The 18,461-nt window shown below is 40.5% G+C and overlaps 1 protein-coding gene across 1 annotated transcript in view; it reads left to right on the top strand.

Annotated features, from left to right (window-relative positions):
• Positions 1-18,461, top strand: part of LOC106023542 (chloride channel protein C-like) — a 75,565-nt gene that overhangs the window by 9,806 nt on the left and 47,298 nt on the right. Inside the window, exons 6-11 of the mRNA XM_031052278.2 lie at positions 119-362; positions 3,663-3,857; positions 8,882-8,964; positions 13,210-13,310; positions 13,806-13,977; positions 15,814-15,985. Coding sequence (XP_030908138.2) covers positions 119-362; positions 3,663-3,857; positions 8,882-8,964; positions 13,210-13,310; positions 13,806-13,977; positions 15,814-15,985 — 967 coding nt within the window. The remainder of the gene's footprint in view (positions 1-118; positions 363-3,662; positions 3,858-8,881; positions 8,965-13,209; positions 13,311-13,805; positions 13,978-15,813; positions 15,986-18,461) is intronic.

Genomic DNA, 18,461 nt, shown 5'->3' with positions numbered 1-18,461 from the left:
GTCTTTAAATTCAGTCCCATAAATCCAGCTTTATTAGGAAGCCATGCTTATGGAGGTTTTTCATTTCTGTTCTTCCCCCCCCCCCTTACCTAAATATTGATTCTTCTACCTGTTGCAGGCGCAGTTTCATTACGGCTGGTGCAGGAGCAGGCATAGCTTCAGTATTTCGTGCCCCCATCGGTGGGCTCTTGTTCACATTTGAAGAAGTGTCTTCATTCTGGGACATCAGGCTGGCCTGGCAAACCTTCTTCTGCTGCTTGATGGCTACCTTCACCACAGATTTACTGTCCTCTTCTCTCTATGGGTTCGTTTACAGAGGTCACTTTGGATTTTTTGAAGCAGAGAAAAGAATTATATTTTGGGTATGTACTGTGTGCATGTTGGAGGAAGTAGATGCAGGGTTTTAGGCATGTTTCCTCATTATAGCTGTGAGAGTAGGAGGGAAGGGGGGACTGAGAAGGAGAAGGGATGGTATTTGTACAATTGTCAATGTGGATATGGAAGCCATCACACTTTACATGTGGTAGTCAGATACAACATGAAGTTGTTTTGTCCTAAATAACAAGTAAATAACTGTTTGCTTATTAGCTAATCATGTAAGTTATAAAGTTAACTTTCTGTATTGGTGCTGGGTAGGGATACTTCAAAGTAAGAAAAAGCCAAAGAGCTTTTAAATAGGGTGTCCTCTCCTTCTGTAGCTGGCTTGAGCTCTGTGTTGCTGCAGGCATTGCTGTGCTGTGCCCCTGTTCCTTCGTGCTTACAGATTAAACATTCAAAAATGTATAATCACTGTTTGTTCCTGATTGCACAACAGAGGTGACCTTCAGCCTCAGCTACCTTTATTCCTTCCAGCACAACACAACCTTGATCTTTGGGTTTTTATCATGTGTCCACCACCTAAAAGTACTTGCTCTTATTATCATGTCTTTCACTCATTTTTACTGCAAGATGATTCACTACTGATTTGCAAGTATCATGATCTTCACTTCTTGCCTAAATATCCTTCTTGATATTTGACTTGCAGATCAATTAAAGAGCTAGAAATAAACCCCTGATCTTCTGAATTCCATTCTGCTTTTTGCTACTAAGTAAATTTTTCCTAAGGTAATTCCCTGATCACTGACACTGATCTCTACGTTTCTTCTGGCTTGTATCTCTCTAGCAATGCAGGAACCAGAGATTATGGAATTTTTCACATGTAGGCATACCTTGGTTGGGAAAATAGATAACTTGTGTGTGTGTGTGTGCATGCTGGTATAATCATTTTGCATATGCTGTGCAACAGTATTTGGGGTATATTTGCTTTACCACAAGTTTAGCTGGGGCAGGCAGAGAAGACATTGCTTTTCAACCCAAATCCTCTTTGTGGACCAACCGATAGTGCAGTCCCCCAAACAGCTGCAGTGACACAACCAAGAAGATAAAATTTTGTGGCAGAAAGGTGAGACTGCATGGACAGGGAAGAGGTCAGGCCTTCTGAAGCCAGATTTGTTGCTGAAGCCAAAGTATTGTGTAATGCACAGCTGCATGCACAGGGGAGAGTGGATTCATGTCAATGGTTGTATTGCAATAAGCATTGCTCTTTTAACACTCTTTGCAGGATGTTTTCTGAAAACAGCAGTGGATTCTGTTTCCTTCTATTTTTTCTTATTGTCATCAGAGGGAAAAACTAGCTAAAATGGTTATCAAGATGACTTCTGTCAGGGTTCAATAGTTTTGGCTCTCAATGTGGTACAGATAACTAGAAACATTTCCGTTTCACTGAGTGTTTTTCTCAGGGGAAATTTTGCTTTGATGTTTTGTGGTGTTAACCAGTACAGTTTGCAGTGGATAAACTCTGAGTTGAAAGCTTGTGGGTTATGTTCCTTAATAAAACTATTTGTTTTCTTTAGTTTCATTCTACCTGGCATAATGTTACAAGGGGAATTTATGATCCTCCAGAGCATGAGGTTTTCAGGAAGGTTCACTTTATTTTTACATAGACCATTGGATTAATTGTAAAGGTGAAACTTGCTCTGTAGGTAACAGATTTTTCTTGAAGACTGGCCAAACTGTGGTTGAAACTACCACAAAGCCAAACAGTACACCGTGCCACCTTTCATTTCCACCATGTAGAGCCCTCATTCAACTTTACCTCCATTGCCACACACATGCAGTGCAATGTGCATGTGTTAATTTAAAACAAACATCTCGATACATCTTTCCCTTAGGAAAAGTGGAGTTAGGGAGAGAAAACAATAAACCCATGTATATACCTTTTTAGTTTTAATGGATCGGAATTAAGTAGAATATAATGCAAGATATTTGAATCTTGCCTTGAATAGAATTTTACTACTTCAAATTAAGCTACTTCTCTCCGAATTTCAACTTCCTAAACACTGGATCTCTCTAAAACCTTTGGAAAAAAGATGGATTTTGTTGCAGCTGCTGGTAAAAATAGCATTATTACAGTTTTGTTTAGTACATAGAGTACCTACATATGTGATAGTTGTAGTCCTAATTGTAAGGCATGATACACCTTAATTCTCTCCCTACTTCCTGTGAGTGTACCCTGCAGGTGTTGGGCTTTTTGTGCCTGGGAATGGCTTCTAGGACTCTTCCTCTTCCAGACCTGGTTTCTCAGTCTGCAACACCGTGTGGACCAACTCTTCAAGCCTGGCTGGGTTTTGACCCTGGCATTCCTCATCTCAGGAAATACCATGAGTGTTCAGTACAGCCACCTGGTGGATTTGTTAAAGTCTAGGCTAGCTGTAGCATGAACAAGAATAAAATGTAGGGTTAACAAGAAGATGAGGAGGAAGAAAAAAAGTGTGTGAACAGTAAGAGGGCCTGTGCACTTGCTCAAACAATGTAAAGGAGTCTAATGGTTTCTCCTATCCACTACACTAAGATTATACCAGGGTTTTTGCAGACAACCCTTTACATGTTCTTGCCAGATAGCTTTTTTGAGCATTTTGTGATCTCTTACTCTGTCCAGATCCTAATCTTGTCAAAAAGCTGTGTAATTCTTAAGCCTGAGCTAAGGAAATAATATCCTCACAGCTTTTAATAGAGTGCCACCAATCTGTTGACCCTTTCATGTTGGCTGGAAGATAAAATTGAAACATGTTTTGCTCTCATCCTTGTTGCCTGTTGAGGAATCAAGCAGAAAATTCAATTACTATTCCAGCTGCCAGATTATATTCTGCATTTGTGATTTGTTGTTGCTAGTTGTTCCAGATCAGCATCAATTTTCACAATTTTATTCAAGTACATTTACTTATAAATGCTCTAAATGCACATAGATGCAGGTTGACACTTAAACAGTGAGCAAAGCTCTGGTTCAGCAGTTCTTTTCAGTGTTCATTAAGGCCATTATGTCAAGTTATTTGAACGTAGCCTGAAGAGCTGGAGTGCTAGTGATAACATGGTGCATCATACATGTTTCTGTATGTGTGCCAACACTAGTGTCTACCTGCTGGTTCCACTCCTATGAGGTGTGCAAGAAGGATTCACCGTCATGAGATCAGCTTTAAATTAATTAGCTGAGCTCCCTAAACCACAAGGAAAGATTTGCTTCCTGTATGGAAATTACTTTGTGGTATCAGGTTTTCTAAGAAAGGGTGTGATATTTCATGTCTGGCAGGATGCTCAGAGCACTTTTTCTCCTTTCTTTGACTCAGGTTAAGAACTTGCTGGATGTGAATGTCTTGGCCTTCATTCCGACCGTCCTCCTTGGAATGCTTGGAGGTCTTCTCGGAGCTCTCTTTGTTTCCCTGAATATAAAGATTAATAAATTACGTATGCAGTTCTTTAATTCAATTCCAAAATTATCCCTTAGAAAAACAAGCAAGCTGCTGGAAACTGTGCTCATCCTTGTAAGTAAGAACTGTGTTTCTCTTGATTATATCACATTTACAGTGGCTAATGAAGGCAGGTCATAAATTGACTGGATAGAAAAGTGAATCTGACCTGCTGGTACTTGATAACATGCAATGGATTACAGCAAATGTATGAATTTCCAGAGTACATATAGGTATTCAGTGTTGGTGGGTATAAAAGAATGGGAAGATATGTTCTGGTTTGGTGTTTTGTTTTGTGTTTTAATGCTTGAAGTTTTTTATCTGTAAAGCTGCTTTCCTACTGCTGCTCTTACTCTGATGATACTACATCAGCTTAGTGACATGTGGCAGTTACATTGGTGTGCTTTTTCATTTATTTGTAGTCTATGGAGGGCTGTCACAGGTAGATTTCATCCATTTTTCTTCATTTTCATTGATCCTTGCTAGTGATTGATCCTCTTATTATCTCACGCAGCTTGCTCATGTAGCAGAACCAGGCAGACACCTCTGTAGCTGGGCACTGTTTCAGCAGTTGCTTTGGAAAGAGCAATTAGGAAACTGTTACCATAACTATATACATTTTTGCCTGAAGATCACACAGGATATCGTTGTTGTAAGAAGAACAGATGCATGAAGAATAAGTGTTATATAGGGTTTAAAAGTTAAGGATAGGTACAGAAAACTTTTTGGAGCTAACTATGTATCTGGAGTCGGTTATCCCTAACTGTTACTGATGGAGGTCGGCCTGGAGCCTCAGATGTCCTGATATGATAAGACATAATGGCTTTGGAGTTTCCGTTTGGCATTGTATGACTTTGGGGAGAGTCATGCCATTGGAATGAAGGATATGGACACAAGGCTCCTGTATTTTGCACATTTTCACAATTTTTAATATTATGCTTTGGTTATCATAGAATCATAGAATAGTTAGGGTTGGAAAGGACCTTAAGATCATCTAGTTCCAACCCCCCCGCCATGGGCAGGGACACCTCACACTAAACCATATCACCCAAGGCTTCATCCAACCTGGTCTTGAACACTGCCAGGGATGGAGCATTCACAACCTCCCTGGCCAACCCATTCCAGTACCTCACCACACTCACAGTAAAGAATTTCTTCCTTATATCCAATCTAAACCTCTGCTGTTTAAGTTTCAACCCATTACCCCTTGTTCTGTCACTACAGTCCCTAATGAATAGTCCCTCCCCAGCATCCCTGTAGGCCCCTTCAGATACTGGAAGGCTGCTATGAGGTCTCCATGCAGCCTTCTCTTCTCCAGGCTGAACAGCCCCAACTTTCTCAGCCTGTCTTCATACGGGAGGTGCTCCAGTCCCCTGATCAACCTCATGGCCCTCCTCTGGACTTGTTCTAACAGTTCCATGTCCTTTTTATGTTGAGGACACCAGAACTGCACACAATACTCCAAGTGAGGTCTGATGAGAGCAGAGTAGAGGGGCAGGATCACCTCCTTTGACCTGCTGGTCACGCTCCTTTTGATGCAGCCCAGGATATGGTTGGCTTTCTGGGCTGTGAGTGCACACTGCTGGCTCATAACTTAAGTATGTTGTTAAATGTGGAAAAATAAACCTTCAAAGCTTTCCTACTGCAAATTTTGGTTTTCCTGCAGGTTTCTCTGATGAATACCTGCTTATCACAATTTTCCTTTTTTCCCCATCATTTTTGAGGAAGTGTTTCTGGGTTCCTTCAGACCTTTTAAATGTTGAGATGACCTTTCTTTAGGGAAATTGGTGCATGTGGAAGCCCCTTTCTTCTGCCCTCTTTTAGACAGACTAGCCAGTATGTTTTATATATGCCATATATGGTTTTTATATATGCTATTGTTTGCTTTCTCTTCCCTCCCTCCTGGAGAGAGGGTTGCCCAGTTGTAAACCAGTGGGTGGCCATATAGATGCTCACTGCCCATCAGCCCAGACATGCCTTCAGCATCCTCTACTCTGAGCTGTCAGAAATACATAAGCTTCAGGAAAAAGCAGTCATGGTTTGCATCAGCGACCTGAATCATACTAGGTGGAAAACAATTAGTATTTTAAATATGACAAGGGAAACTTTTGGAGCTGAAAGTGTGAATAACCATAGGTGGAGGGACATGGTCAAGTCTCTGCAAACCCTCCACAAATTAGTTCAAATATGTGTATGTTTCCCATAGGTTGCACTATTTTCCTCTCCATAGAATCAGAAGAAGTGCATTTCATTTGGTCCTCGAAAGCTATATATGCTGTGGCAGTCCAGCTCCTCCTCTGCCTAGTCCTGCTCATTGCTTGGAGCAGCAATCTGCTTGTTGAGTTCTCTGCTGGCACATCAGAGGTGAAATCTGACCTCCGGGTGGAGGAAAATGGGCAGGAGGAGGAGGAGGGATCCACGTTGAAGGGGTTATGCCGGAGCAGAGCCATGGCATCGATGACAACTGGATTTGGGCTCCTCTTAGCGGCAGGATGTTGGCTCTTCAGCTTGCAGCCGGGTCTGTTCAGCAGTTCGCTGATGGGGGGAGACACCATGAGGAGGCTCACTTGAAGCTTTTTGCTGCCACGTTTGAAAGAGTGGGTAAGCTTAGGTAGAGAAAACGGGTTTTCTTAGATCTAGGGAGTGCCTTGCTGCTGCCCAGCCTTCTTTTGCTGTGCTAAAAGTTTGCTTCAAGGTCTTGCAATGGATTCAGGACTTTGTGCTGATGAGCACTGCAATGAGACCTCCTAACAAAAACCCAGTCTTCAGACCAGCAGGAGGAGGAGTAGAGCCCCATGTGTGTCCTGTGTAAACTCCATGCTTTCCAAAGGACCTCTGTTTGTGAGAGGTCAGCTTTGTAACAATTATTGTTCTAACAATTTGGACCCTGTGCTCTGTGTTTGATAGCCGCTTCCCCTGCTATTGGGAAAAGCTTGTCTTTCTCTTAGTACATTACAACAGCTACTTAAACACGTAAACCCCAAACAGTTCCTTATGACTTTTCAGAACTCGCTCCCCCCCTTCCTCTTCCCCAAATAAGCCACAGCATCAGTCAGCAAGCCCCAATATGTTAGGAGATGCATAGGATTAAATTTAAGAACAGCTAGCAAGGATTTAGTGCCAGACATAAAGAAAATGCCTCCTTAGAGTTATTTTATGTTGTTTAGGAGTGGTGCCTTACTGACTCCACAAGTTCATGTAGCGGTTAGCACCTTGCCAGATCATACCTGAAACTGGGAGAACAGCATGTGTTTTATAGGGCTGTGATGCTTGCAAGAACTTTTATGTTGATATATTTTTGCCCTAATCCTGTAATTTAAAAAAACAACCTGTGTTTTTGCATTAGCTTTGTAGCCTGAACTCGTATTCAGGCTGTTTTTCTTTTTTATTAGCTCTGGAAGATCCTGCTCAGGTCATAGTCCTTATTTTATTATAACTTGGCAAAAAGGCGGCAGGAAAGAAACTGTTTGATCTGACAGAAACCCATACAATTCTCTGTGGTTTTTATTTTATTTGTTATATAAACTCACATAATCAGGCAACTGAAAGAAACTGTGTCACAGTGACTTTAACCAAAAATAATCTTGTATAAACCAGTTTGCATTTAAACTTGGAAGGAACCCATCACTGTATCTTCCACACCCACAACATAACCCAGAGTACCATTCCTTTGACTGGAATTGAATATCTAATCTTCAGCCCATAGATTAGGTGAAGCCATCTTCCTAAGTGCCCTCCTGCCCCTTGGCCTGTGTTTGCTTCTCTTCAATTCATCACCTTTCTCTCTGTGAGGAAATCACAGTGTAGATAATGTTTTGCCAAGAATCTGGCAGAGCTATCTTTCTTTTTCTATGTTTTTAATCACACTGAATAATGCTTCTGTTCCAAAAGCTCAGTGTTTCAATGGGGAGGGTGGGCAATTTAAGGGTATATACTTATGTGTTGAGCTGTCAAAACTTTAGAAGGTTGCTTGAGAGGGTTTTTTTTTCCCTGAAGATAGGCTACTGCTTTAAATGTGTAGCCACTGCCTCCAGGCTAGCTATCCTTCTAGCTCCCCTTGGACTTTGGGCCTCTGGCAAAAACTCAACCTGGTTTTGAACTGTCCCAAAGTGAAGTTTCCAGAAACAAAACCTGACCCAAGCTCTGTGAAGACTGAACTACTCCCAGTTTCATCTGTCTCTTGCTCTGCCCATAAGCTTATAATCTTTGACATGCAGGGAAACAAAGGCTTACGATGCGATTGACAAATCGTCACAACTGCACACAGCTGAATCTTGGCTTGAGGGTTTCTATAAATGTGCTATCTGAGCTGTTTTATAACAATCCACAGAGTGCATGAAACCTTGTGCTTGGAAAATGTATTATGATTATGGTTGGGTGTTCCAGTAATTTTTCTCCAGATGCCTCCTGAAATCCTTTCTAGCCTTTTTTTTTAAAGTGTATCTTCATTTATTTAGAAATATAAGTTGATCTCAGTTAAGATAAATAACATTAGTTTTGAATGAAATATAGCTATGTTGTATTTAACTATGTTGTGTTGAAAAATATACATAATTGAAATATAATTGTCTCATGTAAAAACTTACTTTGCTTTTGGTGAGTGCAAAGCAACCAGTGAAAATGCCTTCTGCTTTGCTCTATTTGCAACAGTTTTGATTTCATCAATATCTACTTCAAAATGAGTATATGGAAAACTAGTAGAAGGACCTGACAAAATCTGTTAATCCATTTGGTCTGCAATATTTGTGTCTCTATTGTATAACATGTAATCTGCTTTAGGCATTATAGCTGTCTAGTATAGCTGGGATGCCTAGGAACTTCTTTGTGTTAACTGAATGCTAGTCCTTTCATAACATCCTCCATAAGTTGGAGGCCAGTTATCTACTTGCAACAGTCAAATCCCTGAAGTTAAATGGGATGAATTTCAGCCTTATTCATTGCTTATGAGCAAATAGTGATCTCCTGGGAAATGTGGGTAAGACAGAAGGACAATTTCCTGGTGGTAACTGCTGGCACTAGTGTTTTTAGGCACTTTTCTTTCTGTTTTTGTCTGTTTCTACATCTCACAGTAGTCTGTTTACCTATTTTAATGCCTGCAGGTATGTACGACAACTGTTACAGTATACTTACCGTACTTCTTTCCGTGTACTCCAGTCGCAAGTGTGAGAAACAGCTCTGAAATGTAAGTGGGGAGAGTCATCAAAAGCATGTCTATGTAAATACAGTTATTAACCATTTCTCCCAGTTAGTTGCTACAAGGCTTTAGGATAGAAAAATTCGAAGGTGCATCAGAGCTGAATGTTTAAAATGAATTCATGTAGAGACAAGAATCACAAGCTTTTAATCAATGAAATTTAATCACACTTGAGCTTTTCCAGTGAGAGGCATTTGCCATCACATCAAGTTAAAGAAAATAAAAGGGAAAAGTGAGAATCTAAAGGGAGTTAAAAAATGAAGATAGCCTGAAACATGGCTGTGTATATCATACAAGCACTTTTTCAGTTTAAAATCCTAATTTTGTTTTAAAATGTATATAGGCCTGTAGATATGTATATAAACCTAGAGACAGACTGTGCTTTAACTGGAAAGCTGGAACTGGAAACCGATGAAAAACCTGTTATTCTCAGCTTCACTCAGCTACTGTTTTCTGAAGTACATGCTTTGATCAGCCCTTTATGTAAGAACACCAATTAAGTAACACACTGTGTCACTACAGCACAAACTGTAATCCAGGTACTTAAAATGACAAATATCGTGTTAATAAACAGGCAGGGAATATGTGGCTGAGTGGCTGGGGTTTTTATGGGTGACACAGTGGAAATGTTCCTTGAATTTGCTATGGGGTTTGCAGTCCAAGTATCTTTCTGGAGAAATATCCATGAGGAATCAAAACAGAATTGCTCAGATTAAGGTAAATGGTAGCGTAATTTCACAGTCATTGCAAATGGTTGCTACCAACTTTTAGATTTACTAATTCACAAATTTGTATAGTGTATGAATTCCTCCTTCCAAGTGGGCAGTGTCATATATATTGCATAATATGAGCTGTAAATACTGAGTAACTTGCCATTGGTGACTGGACTCTGAACAGCTTATTTAAGTACATGGAAAGCACACACACTTTCCCATTCTTGTCACCAATTCTGGATTCTCATTCAAAATGCAATACCTGCTTCAGTATTGTTTCCTATAATAAGTATTTACAATATTCTTTATAAAAGCAAACTTTGTCACTTAGTACCAATCCAAACTATGGCCATTTGGATTGCCACAGAAAAATCCTTTTTCCTCATCCTGATATCCTTTTTCATTTTAGGGACTAAATTATTGCAAAATGTTATTTTTCAAAACAAAACTATTTTTGCTTTAAAGGAAAAACATCTGAAACCACGATAATTTCATGGCTTTTTTTTGTCTGTGTCTGCATCAAAAATAGTCAGTCTGATCCAGCCTAGAGGCTAAGTGGCCTTAGTGCCAATTTTTTATTTGGTGTGGCTACAAGTTATAAAGAGAACATCCTGTTGAAAATAGATCTAAAGAGATCTGAAGAGAATTAAGTACCAAATTGTCCTGAACTTTGCAGATGTTGAAGGTGGTGATGATGTCTCTAGTAAGCTTGTAATAAGATACAAGAATAAATGTGGAAAAGAAGCTTGTTCACTGTTCTCCTGTTCTTAGAAACTTAAAAGGGAACTATGATTGCAGTTGTGAGATTTTAGTTAAGATCATTTAGATTTGGCTCATTTCAGAATAATCTGAGATTCTTACTCAGTGCTCCAGAGGCAGGTATATGTCATTAACCTCTGGAGATTCAGCAGGTCAGCAATAGGTGCATTATTACTTTCAAATATCCAGTAAAAATTATATTACAAGTGACAAACCAAACAAGTGACAGTGCTTCCTTCTAGCATAGCTTATCCTCTTAAATTTACATTGGAACAGTGCTTCCAGTAGTGTTTTGTAGCATTTCCAGCAGGCCTTGATATTCCTGGAAAACAGGGGGAATAGGAGATCGTGGGGAGGCAGGAGAAGGAGGTACAGAAGAGATGAGCTTCTTCCATTAGCAGGTCTCATTACAGCACATGTGTTCCTGCAGCATGGAGCGTGGCAATACAGTCCTCCCGTTGGCACCAGGGGGGAATCTGTCTCAAATAAACTGATTTCAAACAGAAAGAGTTAGTGGTACAAAACCCTGTGTGCTGACAAGTCCTACATCTCCATTCTCTGCTTTGTTCTTCTTGCTCAACCATGTCTTTTAATTGTAAAAAAACCCTTTCCTTTGTTGTTTCTCTCTCTGTTATTTTGGCATTGCTACAAGCTTCAAATTGCCTCTCAGATGTGCTGTTTTTTTTCGTGTGCACTCTTTTACTGGTAGTAAAGACATTTGTATAGAACTTGAGGCTTTGCTATAAGTGAGTTACACAATCATATGACTTCTAAAGCAGGATGGAGCAAATAAGATTCTTAATTTTTATTTACCATTATGAATTTGGAATATATTCCTGTTTGAGTGGTTGGATTAATATAAAAAGCAAATACAAGATTAGGAAGTACCTTGTGTTCCTTTGGTTGCCAATTGGGGATCTGGAAGAAATTTTCTTGCACTAGATGTTGGCTGCATTTGAAGTTTTCCTTGTAGTTCTGAGTGGGGATCAGGTGGGTCAAATACCACAGAGCTCCTGCTCTTTGTTCCAGAAACAGCATTCATATTGTTACAGTTTAGGTTGTGGTGACATCCAAACTATTCTGGATGCTTTCCAAACTGGAAGAAGGAAGTCAGTTCTGCTGTTTGGAGAGTGCAATTGCCCCAGAGATTGAGAAAGTGTCCAGGAATAGTGGTGTTATACAGAAAGGCTTGTCATGGTCAGCATGATAACGGGTACGCTAAGCAGCAAGATGTTGAAATAGCTGGTGACAGTATTTGCCAAAAGAGAGCTTTAAGAATGTGCTGGGCAAACATTTTTTTAGGTGTTGTTTGGGCACAGCCTGTGCTGCTGTGGAAGAGGAAATCTTTAAGTCCTTCAGCTCAGGTTTGCTCCCACTTTGGATGGGGCAGCCACAGCTTCTCTGGATAGCCTGTTCCAGTGTCTCACACAAAAGTGAGACAGTACCCTCACAGTAAAAAAATCTCTTCCTTTAACTCTACCTTCTTTCAATTTGAAGCCACTAGCCATTACCCTTTGTCCTCTCACTACCTGCCCTTGTGAGAAGCCCCTTTCTAGATCTCTTGTAGGCCCCTTTAGGCACTGAAAGCTGCTCTGAGGTCTCAATGGAGCCTTCTCCAGGCTGAGCAAGCCCAGCTCTCCCAGCCTATGTTCACAGGAATAGTGCTCCAGCTCTCTGATCATCTTTGTGGCTGTCCCCTGGACTCACTCCAACATATCCACATTCCCTCTTGTGTTGGGGCCCCAGAGCTGGATGCAGTACTGCAGGTTGAGTCTTATGAGAGCAGAGGGGAGAATCATCTCCCTTGATCTGCTAGCCATGCTACTTTTAATGCAGCCCAGGACACAGTTGGCTTTCTGGGATGTGACTGCATATTGCTGGGTCCTGTTAAACTTTTCGTCAACAACATCCCCAAGTCCTTCTCCGCAGGGTGCTCTCTATCCTTTCTTCAGGGAGTGTATTTATGCTGAGAATTGCCCCAACCCATGAGCAGGACCTTGCACTTTGCCTTGTTGAACTTACAAGGTTCACATGGTCCCACCTCTCAAACCTTTTGTTTGCTAAAAACCATGAGGAGAACAAGTGAATTGTTCTGGTTTTTGAATACCACAGTAGAAGCTTTTTACAAAGTAGAGCTGAAGCAAGAAAGGAGAGTTCATTTATGTCACTTCTCTATTCCCAGGCCTATAATAAGAATTACATATAAGGCAAATACAAAATGTTGACACCCAGTACTGTTCATCAAACCTGTAGGGCCAAACTTCTCAAACCTTAAGTGTTAAGAATTATTTTGGGGAACCAAAATAAAGCCTTTACAAGAAACTTACTTTCAGAAAGTGCTGTCACAGACTATCAGAAAGCCAGACTACTTCATGAGGTTTGCGCCTTTCAAACCTGTCAAGGTCCTTCTGCATAGCATCCCTTCCCTCCAGTGTGTCAACCACACCACACAGCTTGGTGGTGTTGGTAAACGTGGTGAGGGCGCACTCGATCCCTCTCTCCATGTCATGTCACCAACAAAGATGTTAAACAGATGTTAAAAAAATATGCGCATTAATAAACTAGATTTATTAGTTTGGTAGAATAATTAATAAACTGATCTAGTAAACTAGGTTTATTAGTTAATAAAACCACTTAATTGGGAGATGTGAGAGTAAGGTTTTTATGTAAAATTTATATCTAATAGACACATTCTATACAAACATTATGGTAAGTTATATTCATGCATTAAATATTTTTTGTTTTGTTTTTAATATTTAAGCATAAAACTGTTCAAGAGGGAAATTTCAGAATATAGGTGTTCCTCAAGCACATGGATTGGTCCAGATGGAATCAGATATTCTAATCAAACATTCAATCAAGGTAAGGGGTGCTAAGTGATTGATACCTGGGAACAAGTGGAATTTGTGCAACTTGAGGTGATCTCCAAGTATACTTACTCATAATGCAGATTTTCTTCGCAGTAACATTGTGCTCCGTTCTGAGGGATATATCAGAACTAAGTTCTTTATTTGAACGAAATATGCTGGGAAGGTGCTGAGTTGTTATTTCTGAAGCAAGAGGGAAGGAGCCCTGCTGAAGTAGTATGGTGGTATTTCTTTGATTTAAATGGCTGCCATTTCTCCTTGTTTAGATCGTTAACATCACACAGACCAGACTGGAAAGAACAAATGTTCCTTCTTTTCCTGAAAGTGTCCCAGGTGCTGAAGCTGTCATGTAAACTCCAGTTAGCTGCTCTATGTACTCTGCTGATGTTTTTGTCAGGTTTAGGCCAATGACAACTACCACAAACCGTGTTTTTGTAAAGGATCCTTGTAACATTTTGTATCTCTCCGCATCTCTTCCTCTGTGTTACAGCTGCTGCGCTTCTAGTTGAAAATGGGAAGCAAGGGATCACGTATCTTTTTAAACGTGGGACGCATGAAGAATTTGGATACTCATCCCTCTGCACTGCTTTGGCATTTTATTTCATCCTCAGCTGTTGGACAGCAGGTTCTGCTGTTGCCAGTGGTGTGGTTATCCCTATGCTGTAAGCTGCATCCATCTTGGTTTGAGCTTTCTTTATGCAAGGCCTGTGTTGAGTAGCAGCAACCTGAATTGTAAATCTGAAGGCTTGGCAATATCAAAGCTGTAATTGCTTGGAGGAGGTTATATAGGTGGAACAGGATGGTTTGCTTGGAAAGAGATGTTAAAATTATGGAAAAGAATGAAGAAAAATCATGTGAGAGTAGCTGTGGAAGGGTGATAGCCAAAACTGTGCACCTTCCAAGCACAAATCATTTGAATCCTTTGAGGACCCAGAGAGTCTTGGCTGCTGGCTCCACGTGTAACTGTAGAAATACAGGTTCAGATCCAGACTTTTTGTTTGTTTCTTACACACATAATAGCCTGAATCTTAATCCTGGAAATCAGCGCCCTAGACTTTGGAGAAAACTGCAGTTAGGTCTTTTGTTGTACCTTTTAGAAAGCTGTGGTATACTGGGGCAAAGTTCTTACAGTAATGCTGAGAGGTTTAATGTTCAACAAGCAAGGAGTCATGGCTGGAGTGTGGGTTTGCTCTCACTCTCCATGGCTGGAGAGTGAGAAATTGCATCCAGCTTGATGCAATTCAAATAAAAACAAAATATCATAAAATAAATAGTTGTATGTACAACCTTCTGCCTTTGCCCTGTCCATGAGTACTCACCCCTGCCCTCCCCAAACTGTTGTTCACATCAATTTGTAATATTCGTTGTTTGCTGAAACATGGCATACTTGGCTGATAGGCAAATTTTTCAGCCAGAACCCACGTGTCTGACCAGATAACCTCATTTTTTATAGCCATTCTAGAATTACTAGAACTCCATCCATCAATAAAATTAACCAATTGCATGAATAAATGGGAAAAAAAATGTGTAATGATGCATGATGATGCTTCCCAAATCTGATTATATATACCATATATTGGCTATTGTATAAATAATAATGAATCACCATTTCTGGAAGGTGAATGTCTGTACAAATACAAGGCACTGGCTGACGCTTGAATCTGTACATTTAGTTCCTTTCATATGGAATGAAATGCTATGTATCATGCCAGCAATTACATGCCTAAATTTTGGGTTTGCTTTTCAGTGTAGCATATGGTTTCAAAGTTAAAAGGGGAAGTTCAGGTTAGAGACAAGGTAGTTCTTTACTGTGAGGGTGATGAGGCACTGGAATGGGTTGCCCAGGGAAGCTGTGAATGTTCCATCCCCGGTGGTGTTCAAGACCAGGTTGGATGAAGCCTTGGGTGACATGGTTTAGTGTGAGGTGTCCCTGCCCATGGCAGGGGGGTTGGAACTGGGTGATCTTAAGGTCCTTTCCAACCCTAACTATTCTATGATTCTGTGTGTCTGGTTTGAAGACTTCTGGGTTCTCTTCATAGCCTCATTTGTAGTTAGCTTTGGGCAGGTCAATGATACCTATTACTCCATTTGCCCAGTTGTTATATGGTTATAATATTTTACTTGCCAGGTTTATGGGGCACAGGTAGACTTCATTTTAAGAGAGCATATAAGGCTGGAGCTCTAGAAGGCTTTTTATCTGAAATATCCAAACGTGTGTATCTGTGACTTACACTTTTGACTGTATTCCTGCAAAGTTCATTCTCATTTGGCTTTGAAGGACATTAAGACGTGCTGGTAGTCCTTTTTCTTCAAGGTATGGTAAATCTGGCTGTTTAATGCTAGTGACTGGCAATAACTAAATGCTCATACAAATGGAGGATGCTAGAACTTTCTTTGGGAAAGAGTCACTGCAGAAAATGGGATCAGCAGAATATTAGAAGCATTTTTAGTAAACACTGTCACTGGCAATAGGTTTGCTCTATTTCTTCTCACTGCAGGTACACAGGAGCTTTATATGGCAGGGTAATAGGTTTGATCCTTGTTTCCATTTTTGGTGTTCAAACGAGTGAATATGGAGCATGGATTGATCCAGGTCTCTTTGCTGCCATTGGAGCTGCCTCCTTTTTCAGTGGCGTGTCAAGACTAACCATCTCCCTCACAGTGATAATGGTAAGTATGTTTTCAGGTATTTTTGTGGCCAAGGTTGAATTGAGCTTTCGCTGCTGCAGTTGAATGAGCCACAGGTGTCCCATGCATGTTGACCCACAAAGAAATAAGTTGTTGGCCTGGCTATTTCTAGCTTGTCTGAAGAGGGATTTTCTTTCTGGGATCTTTTATTTGGGAAGTGTAAGTTTGGAAATAACACTTTGAGAAATCTAACTATTTTACTTTATTTTTTCCTTTTTTTAAAATTTTCTGGGTTACAGAAGCAGTACTGTCATTAGTGATTTACAAACAAGACAACAGAATATACTATCTTTCATTTCTTGGATTACAAAAAATGTGAATTGACCTCTGTGGTGGCTGAGGGCCTGGTGCAAGGCACCTTTTTATGTTGGGGCTGAATATGGCCTTCTGGATAGAGTAAGTGAAGGATTTGCAGTAATATACGCAAGTGATGCAATGGGAAGCCTCTGAGGTTTCTCTGGTAAATCTATGCCTTCTAGACTTCAAAAATTTGAGATTTACAGATTTACTTGGAACACATTTCATATTTCTGTTTCCTGCCCCCCTCCTACCCTTCCCTTTTGTAACAGAACATTTTGAGTCAGCGCTACAATGCTTTCCAGGCAAACCTCTGAAAGCTAAAGGATTTGCAAATAATACTCATAATTAGACAGGATGTTCTTTGCTCTCCGCAGTTGCAACACCTGGGAACAGTGAGTTGTAAGGCGCAGCTGGAATTCAGCTTAGTCAACAGAGAAGTGATGTTGAGGTCACAAGGGGGGAGCTTTCACCCTTCCAGGGCAGGACATTCAAGACCTGTGGGTGTTACTGTGTGTGGACATTTCACCCATGACTAAACCCAGTCTTGGCTGCCCAGCTGGTTTTGCCCAAAAGATTCTCATTAGAATCTTTGCAGATGTCAGAATTCACCCAGAGTGACCAAGCCAGGATTTTCCCTCCTAGTAGGCTGTTGCACAGTGTTTGATAAGTAGCTGTTTAGAGGCACTTGCTCTGAATTGAGTTTTAGTAATACATTGTGTAAATTGTGTAAGAAGCATTTTTCTGATGTTTTAGCTTGAAAGGTGTTGTACGTGTAGGAAACCTTCTCTATTGTGAAGTAATAATAAGATTGATTATGGGAACACTCATCTTTCAGTTTCTTTTTGGAACTTTAGCACTTACTCATCTATTAAGTATGAACGCACTCATATTTTTGCTTCTATTATTGGTTATGCATCTTGTGGAAGTTACTGTATGATTTGTTGGCCACCTACTAAGTCTGTAAGACTGGAAAGGGGGAAAGTTGGTGCCTGAACACTAGGTATAAGTTTTTTGAGAGCCCAAATTAACACTAAAATGTAATGTTCTTTTCCAAAGTAAGCCTGGATTTTCTTTCAGTGGCTCAATACATTTTAAGTATCATTTGTAAACCATTACTTTATGGTCTTGCTGCAGATAAAATGTCCTTAGTGGCAAAAGCAGATGATTGACATCTTCCTTAGCTTTGTGCTCATGAGGCTGTCCTTCGTTGCAGGGAAGTGAGAGGTGATTACGTGCCAGAACACTTGCTGGTCTTGGATGACAGAACTATGTTTCGTTTGGCTCCAGTAGAGAGAAAAAGCCTACACTTTATCTGCTTCAATTTCTCCCTACCTTCCCTATTACCTGCACTTGTCCTTCCAAGCACCTCCGTGAGCATGCATGTACAGTATACACAAAACAATAGCTGGAAACTGTTAAGAGAACTGTAAGAAACTCAGCTGAAAAGGCACTAGAAAAATGAGGATTGCATTGCAATGTGTTCTGAATTCCCCTAGGTGTCATGTTATTACTCTTCTGTGCCTCTTTCTGCAGAGGCAGCCTGTGTTTCAATTCATGTTCCTCCAAAATAAATAGCTGCATTGCTTGAGGAAATATTAATTTTTGAGGAGAAAAAAGGGCTTGGACATGACAATGCAAACACATAATTAAAAGGTTGTGCCCTCAAACCATAAAATGCACATATTTTTCCTATATTGTCTGATGGGTTCAAAAAAGAATTGAGAATGTTTGCTTTGGCTTTTCACACAGCCTTCCATTTGGAAACAGTTATGAATGTGGGACTTGTAGTGAACAGGTTTGTAAGATGCTTTCCTTTTTTTTCTCATGGCAGACCCCACAGGCATCTGCCCACCTTTTCTGTTTTGGCTGCCTCTTTCTACCCCCCATGCTGACACTTGACCCTCATCCTCAGCTCTTTGTGGCAAACAGTAGATGTGATGATATTTTCCTTGGCAAGTACAAGGACCAGCCTTATGACTTGCCTTCCTGTGTCATGTGTCCTGAGCTTGCTGGCCTCGGGGTGCTCTAGATGTGGGAAGAGGAATAGCATCTCCTACAGTGTGTTTTGTCTCTGGGTCTGTCTGTATTTTTATCGTTCCTTTTGTATTTTTACCTCTCAATAACACTGCCTTGCAAGGTTTAAAGAGGAAAGGAGGCA

Source organism: Melopsittacus undulatus, chromosome 1 (assembly GCF_012275295.1).
Source record: "Melopsittacus undulatus isolate bMelUnd1 chromosome 1, bMelUnd1.mat.Z, whole genome shotgun sequence".
Lineage (NCBI taxonomy): Eukaryota > Metazoa > Chordata > Aves > Psittaciformes > Psittaculidae > Melopsittacus > Melopsittacus undulatus.
The sequence above is the reverse complement of the archived record's forward strand: the minus strand, read 5'-3'. Positions and strand labels throughout refer to the sequence as shown.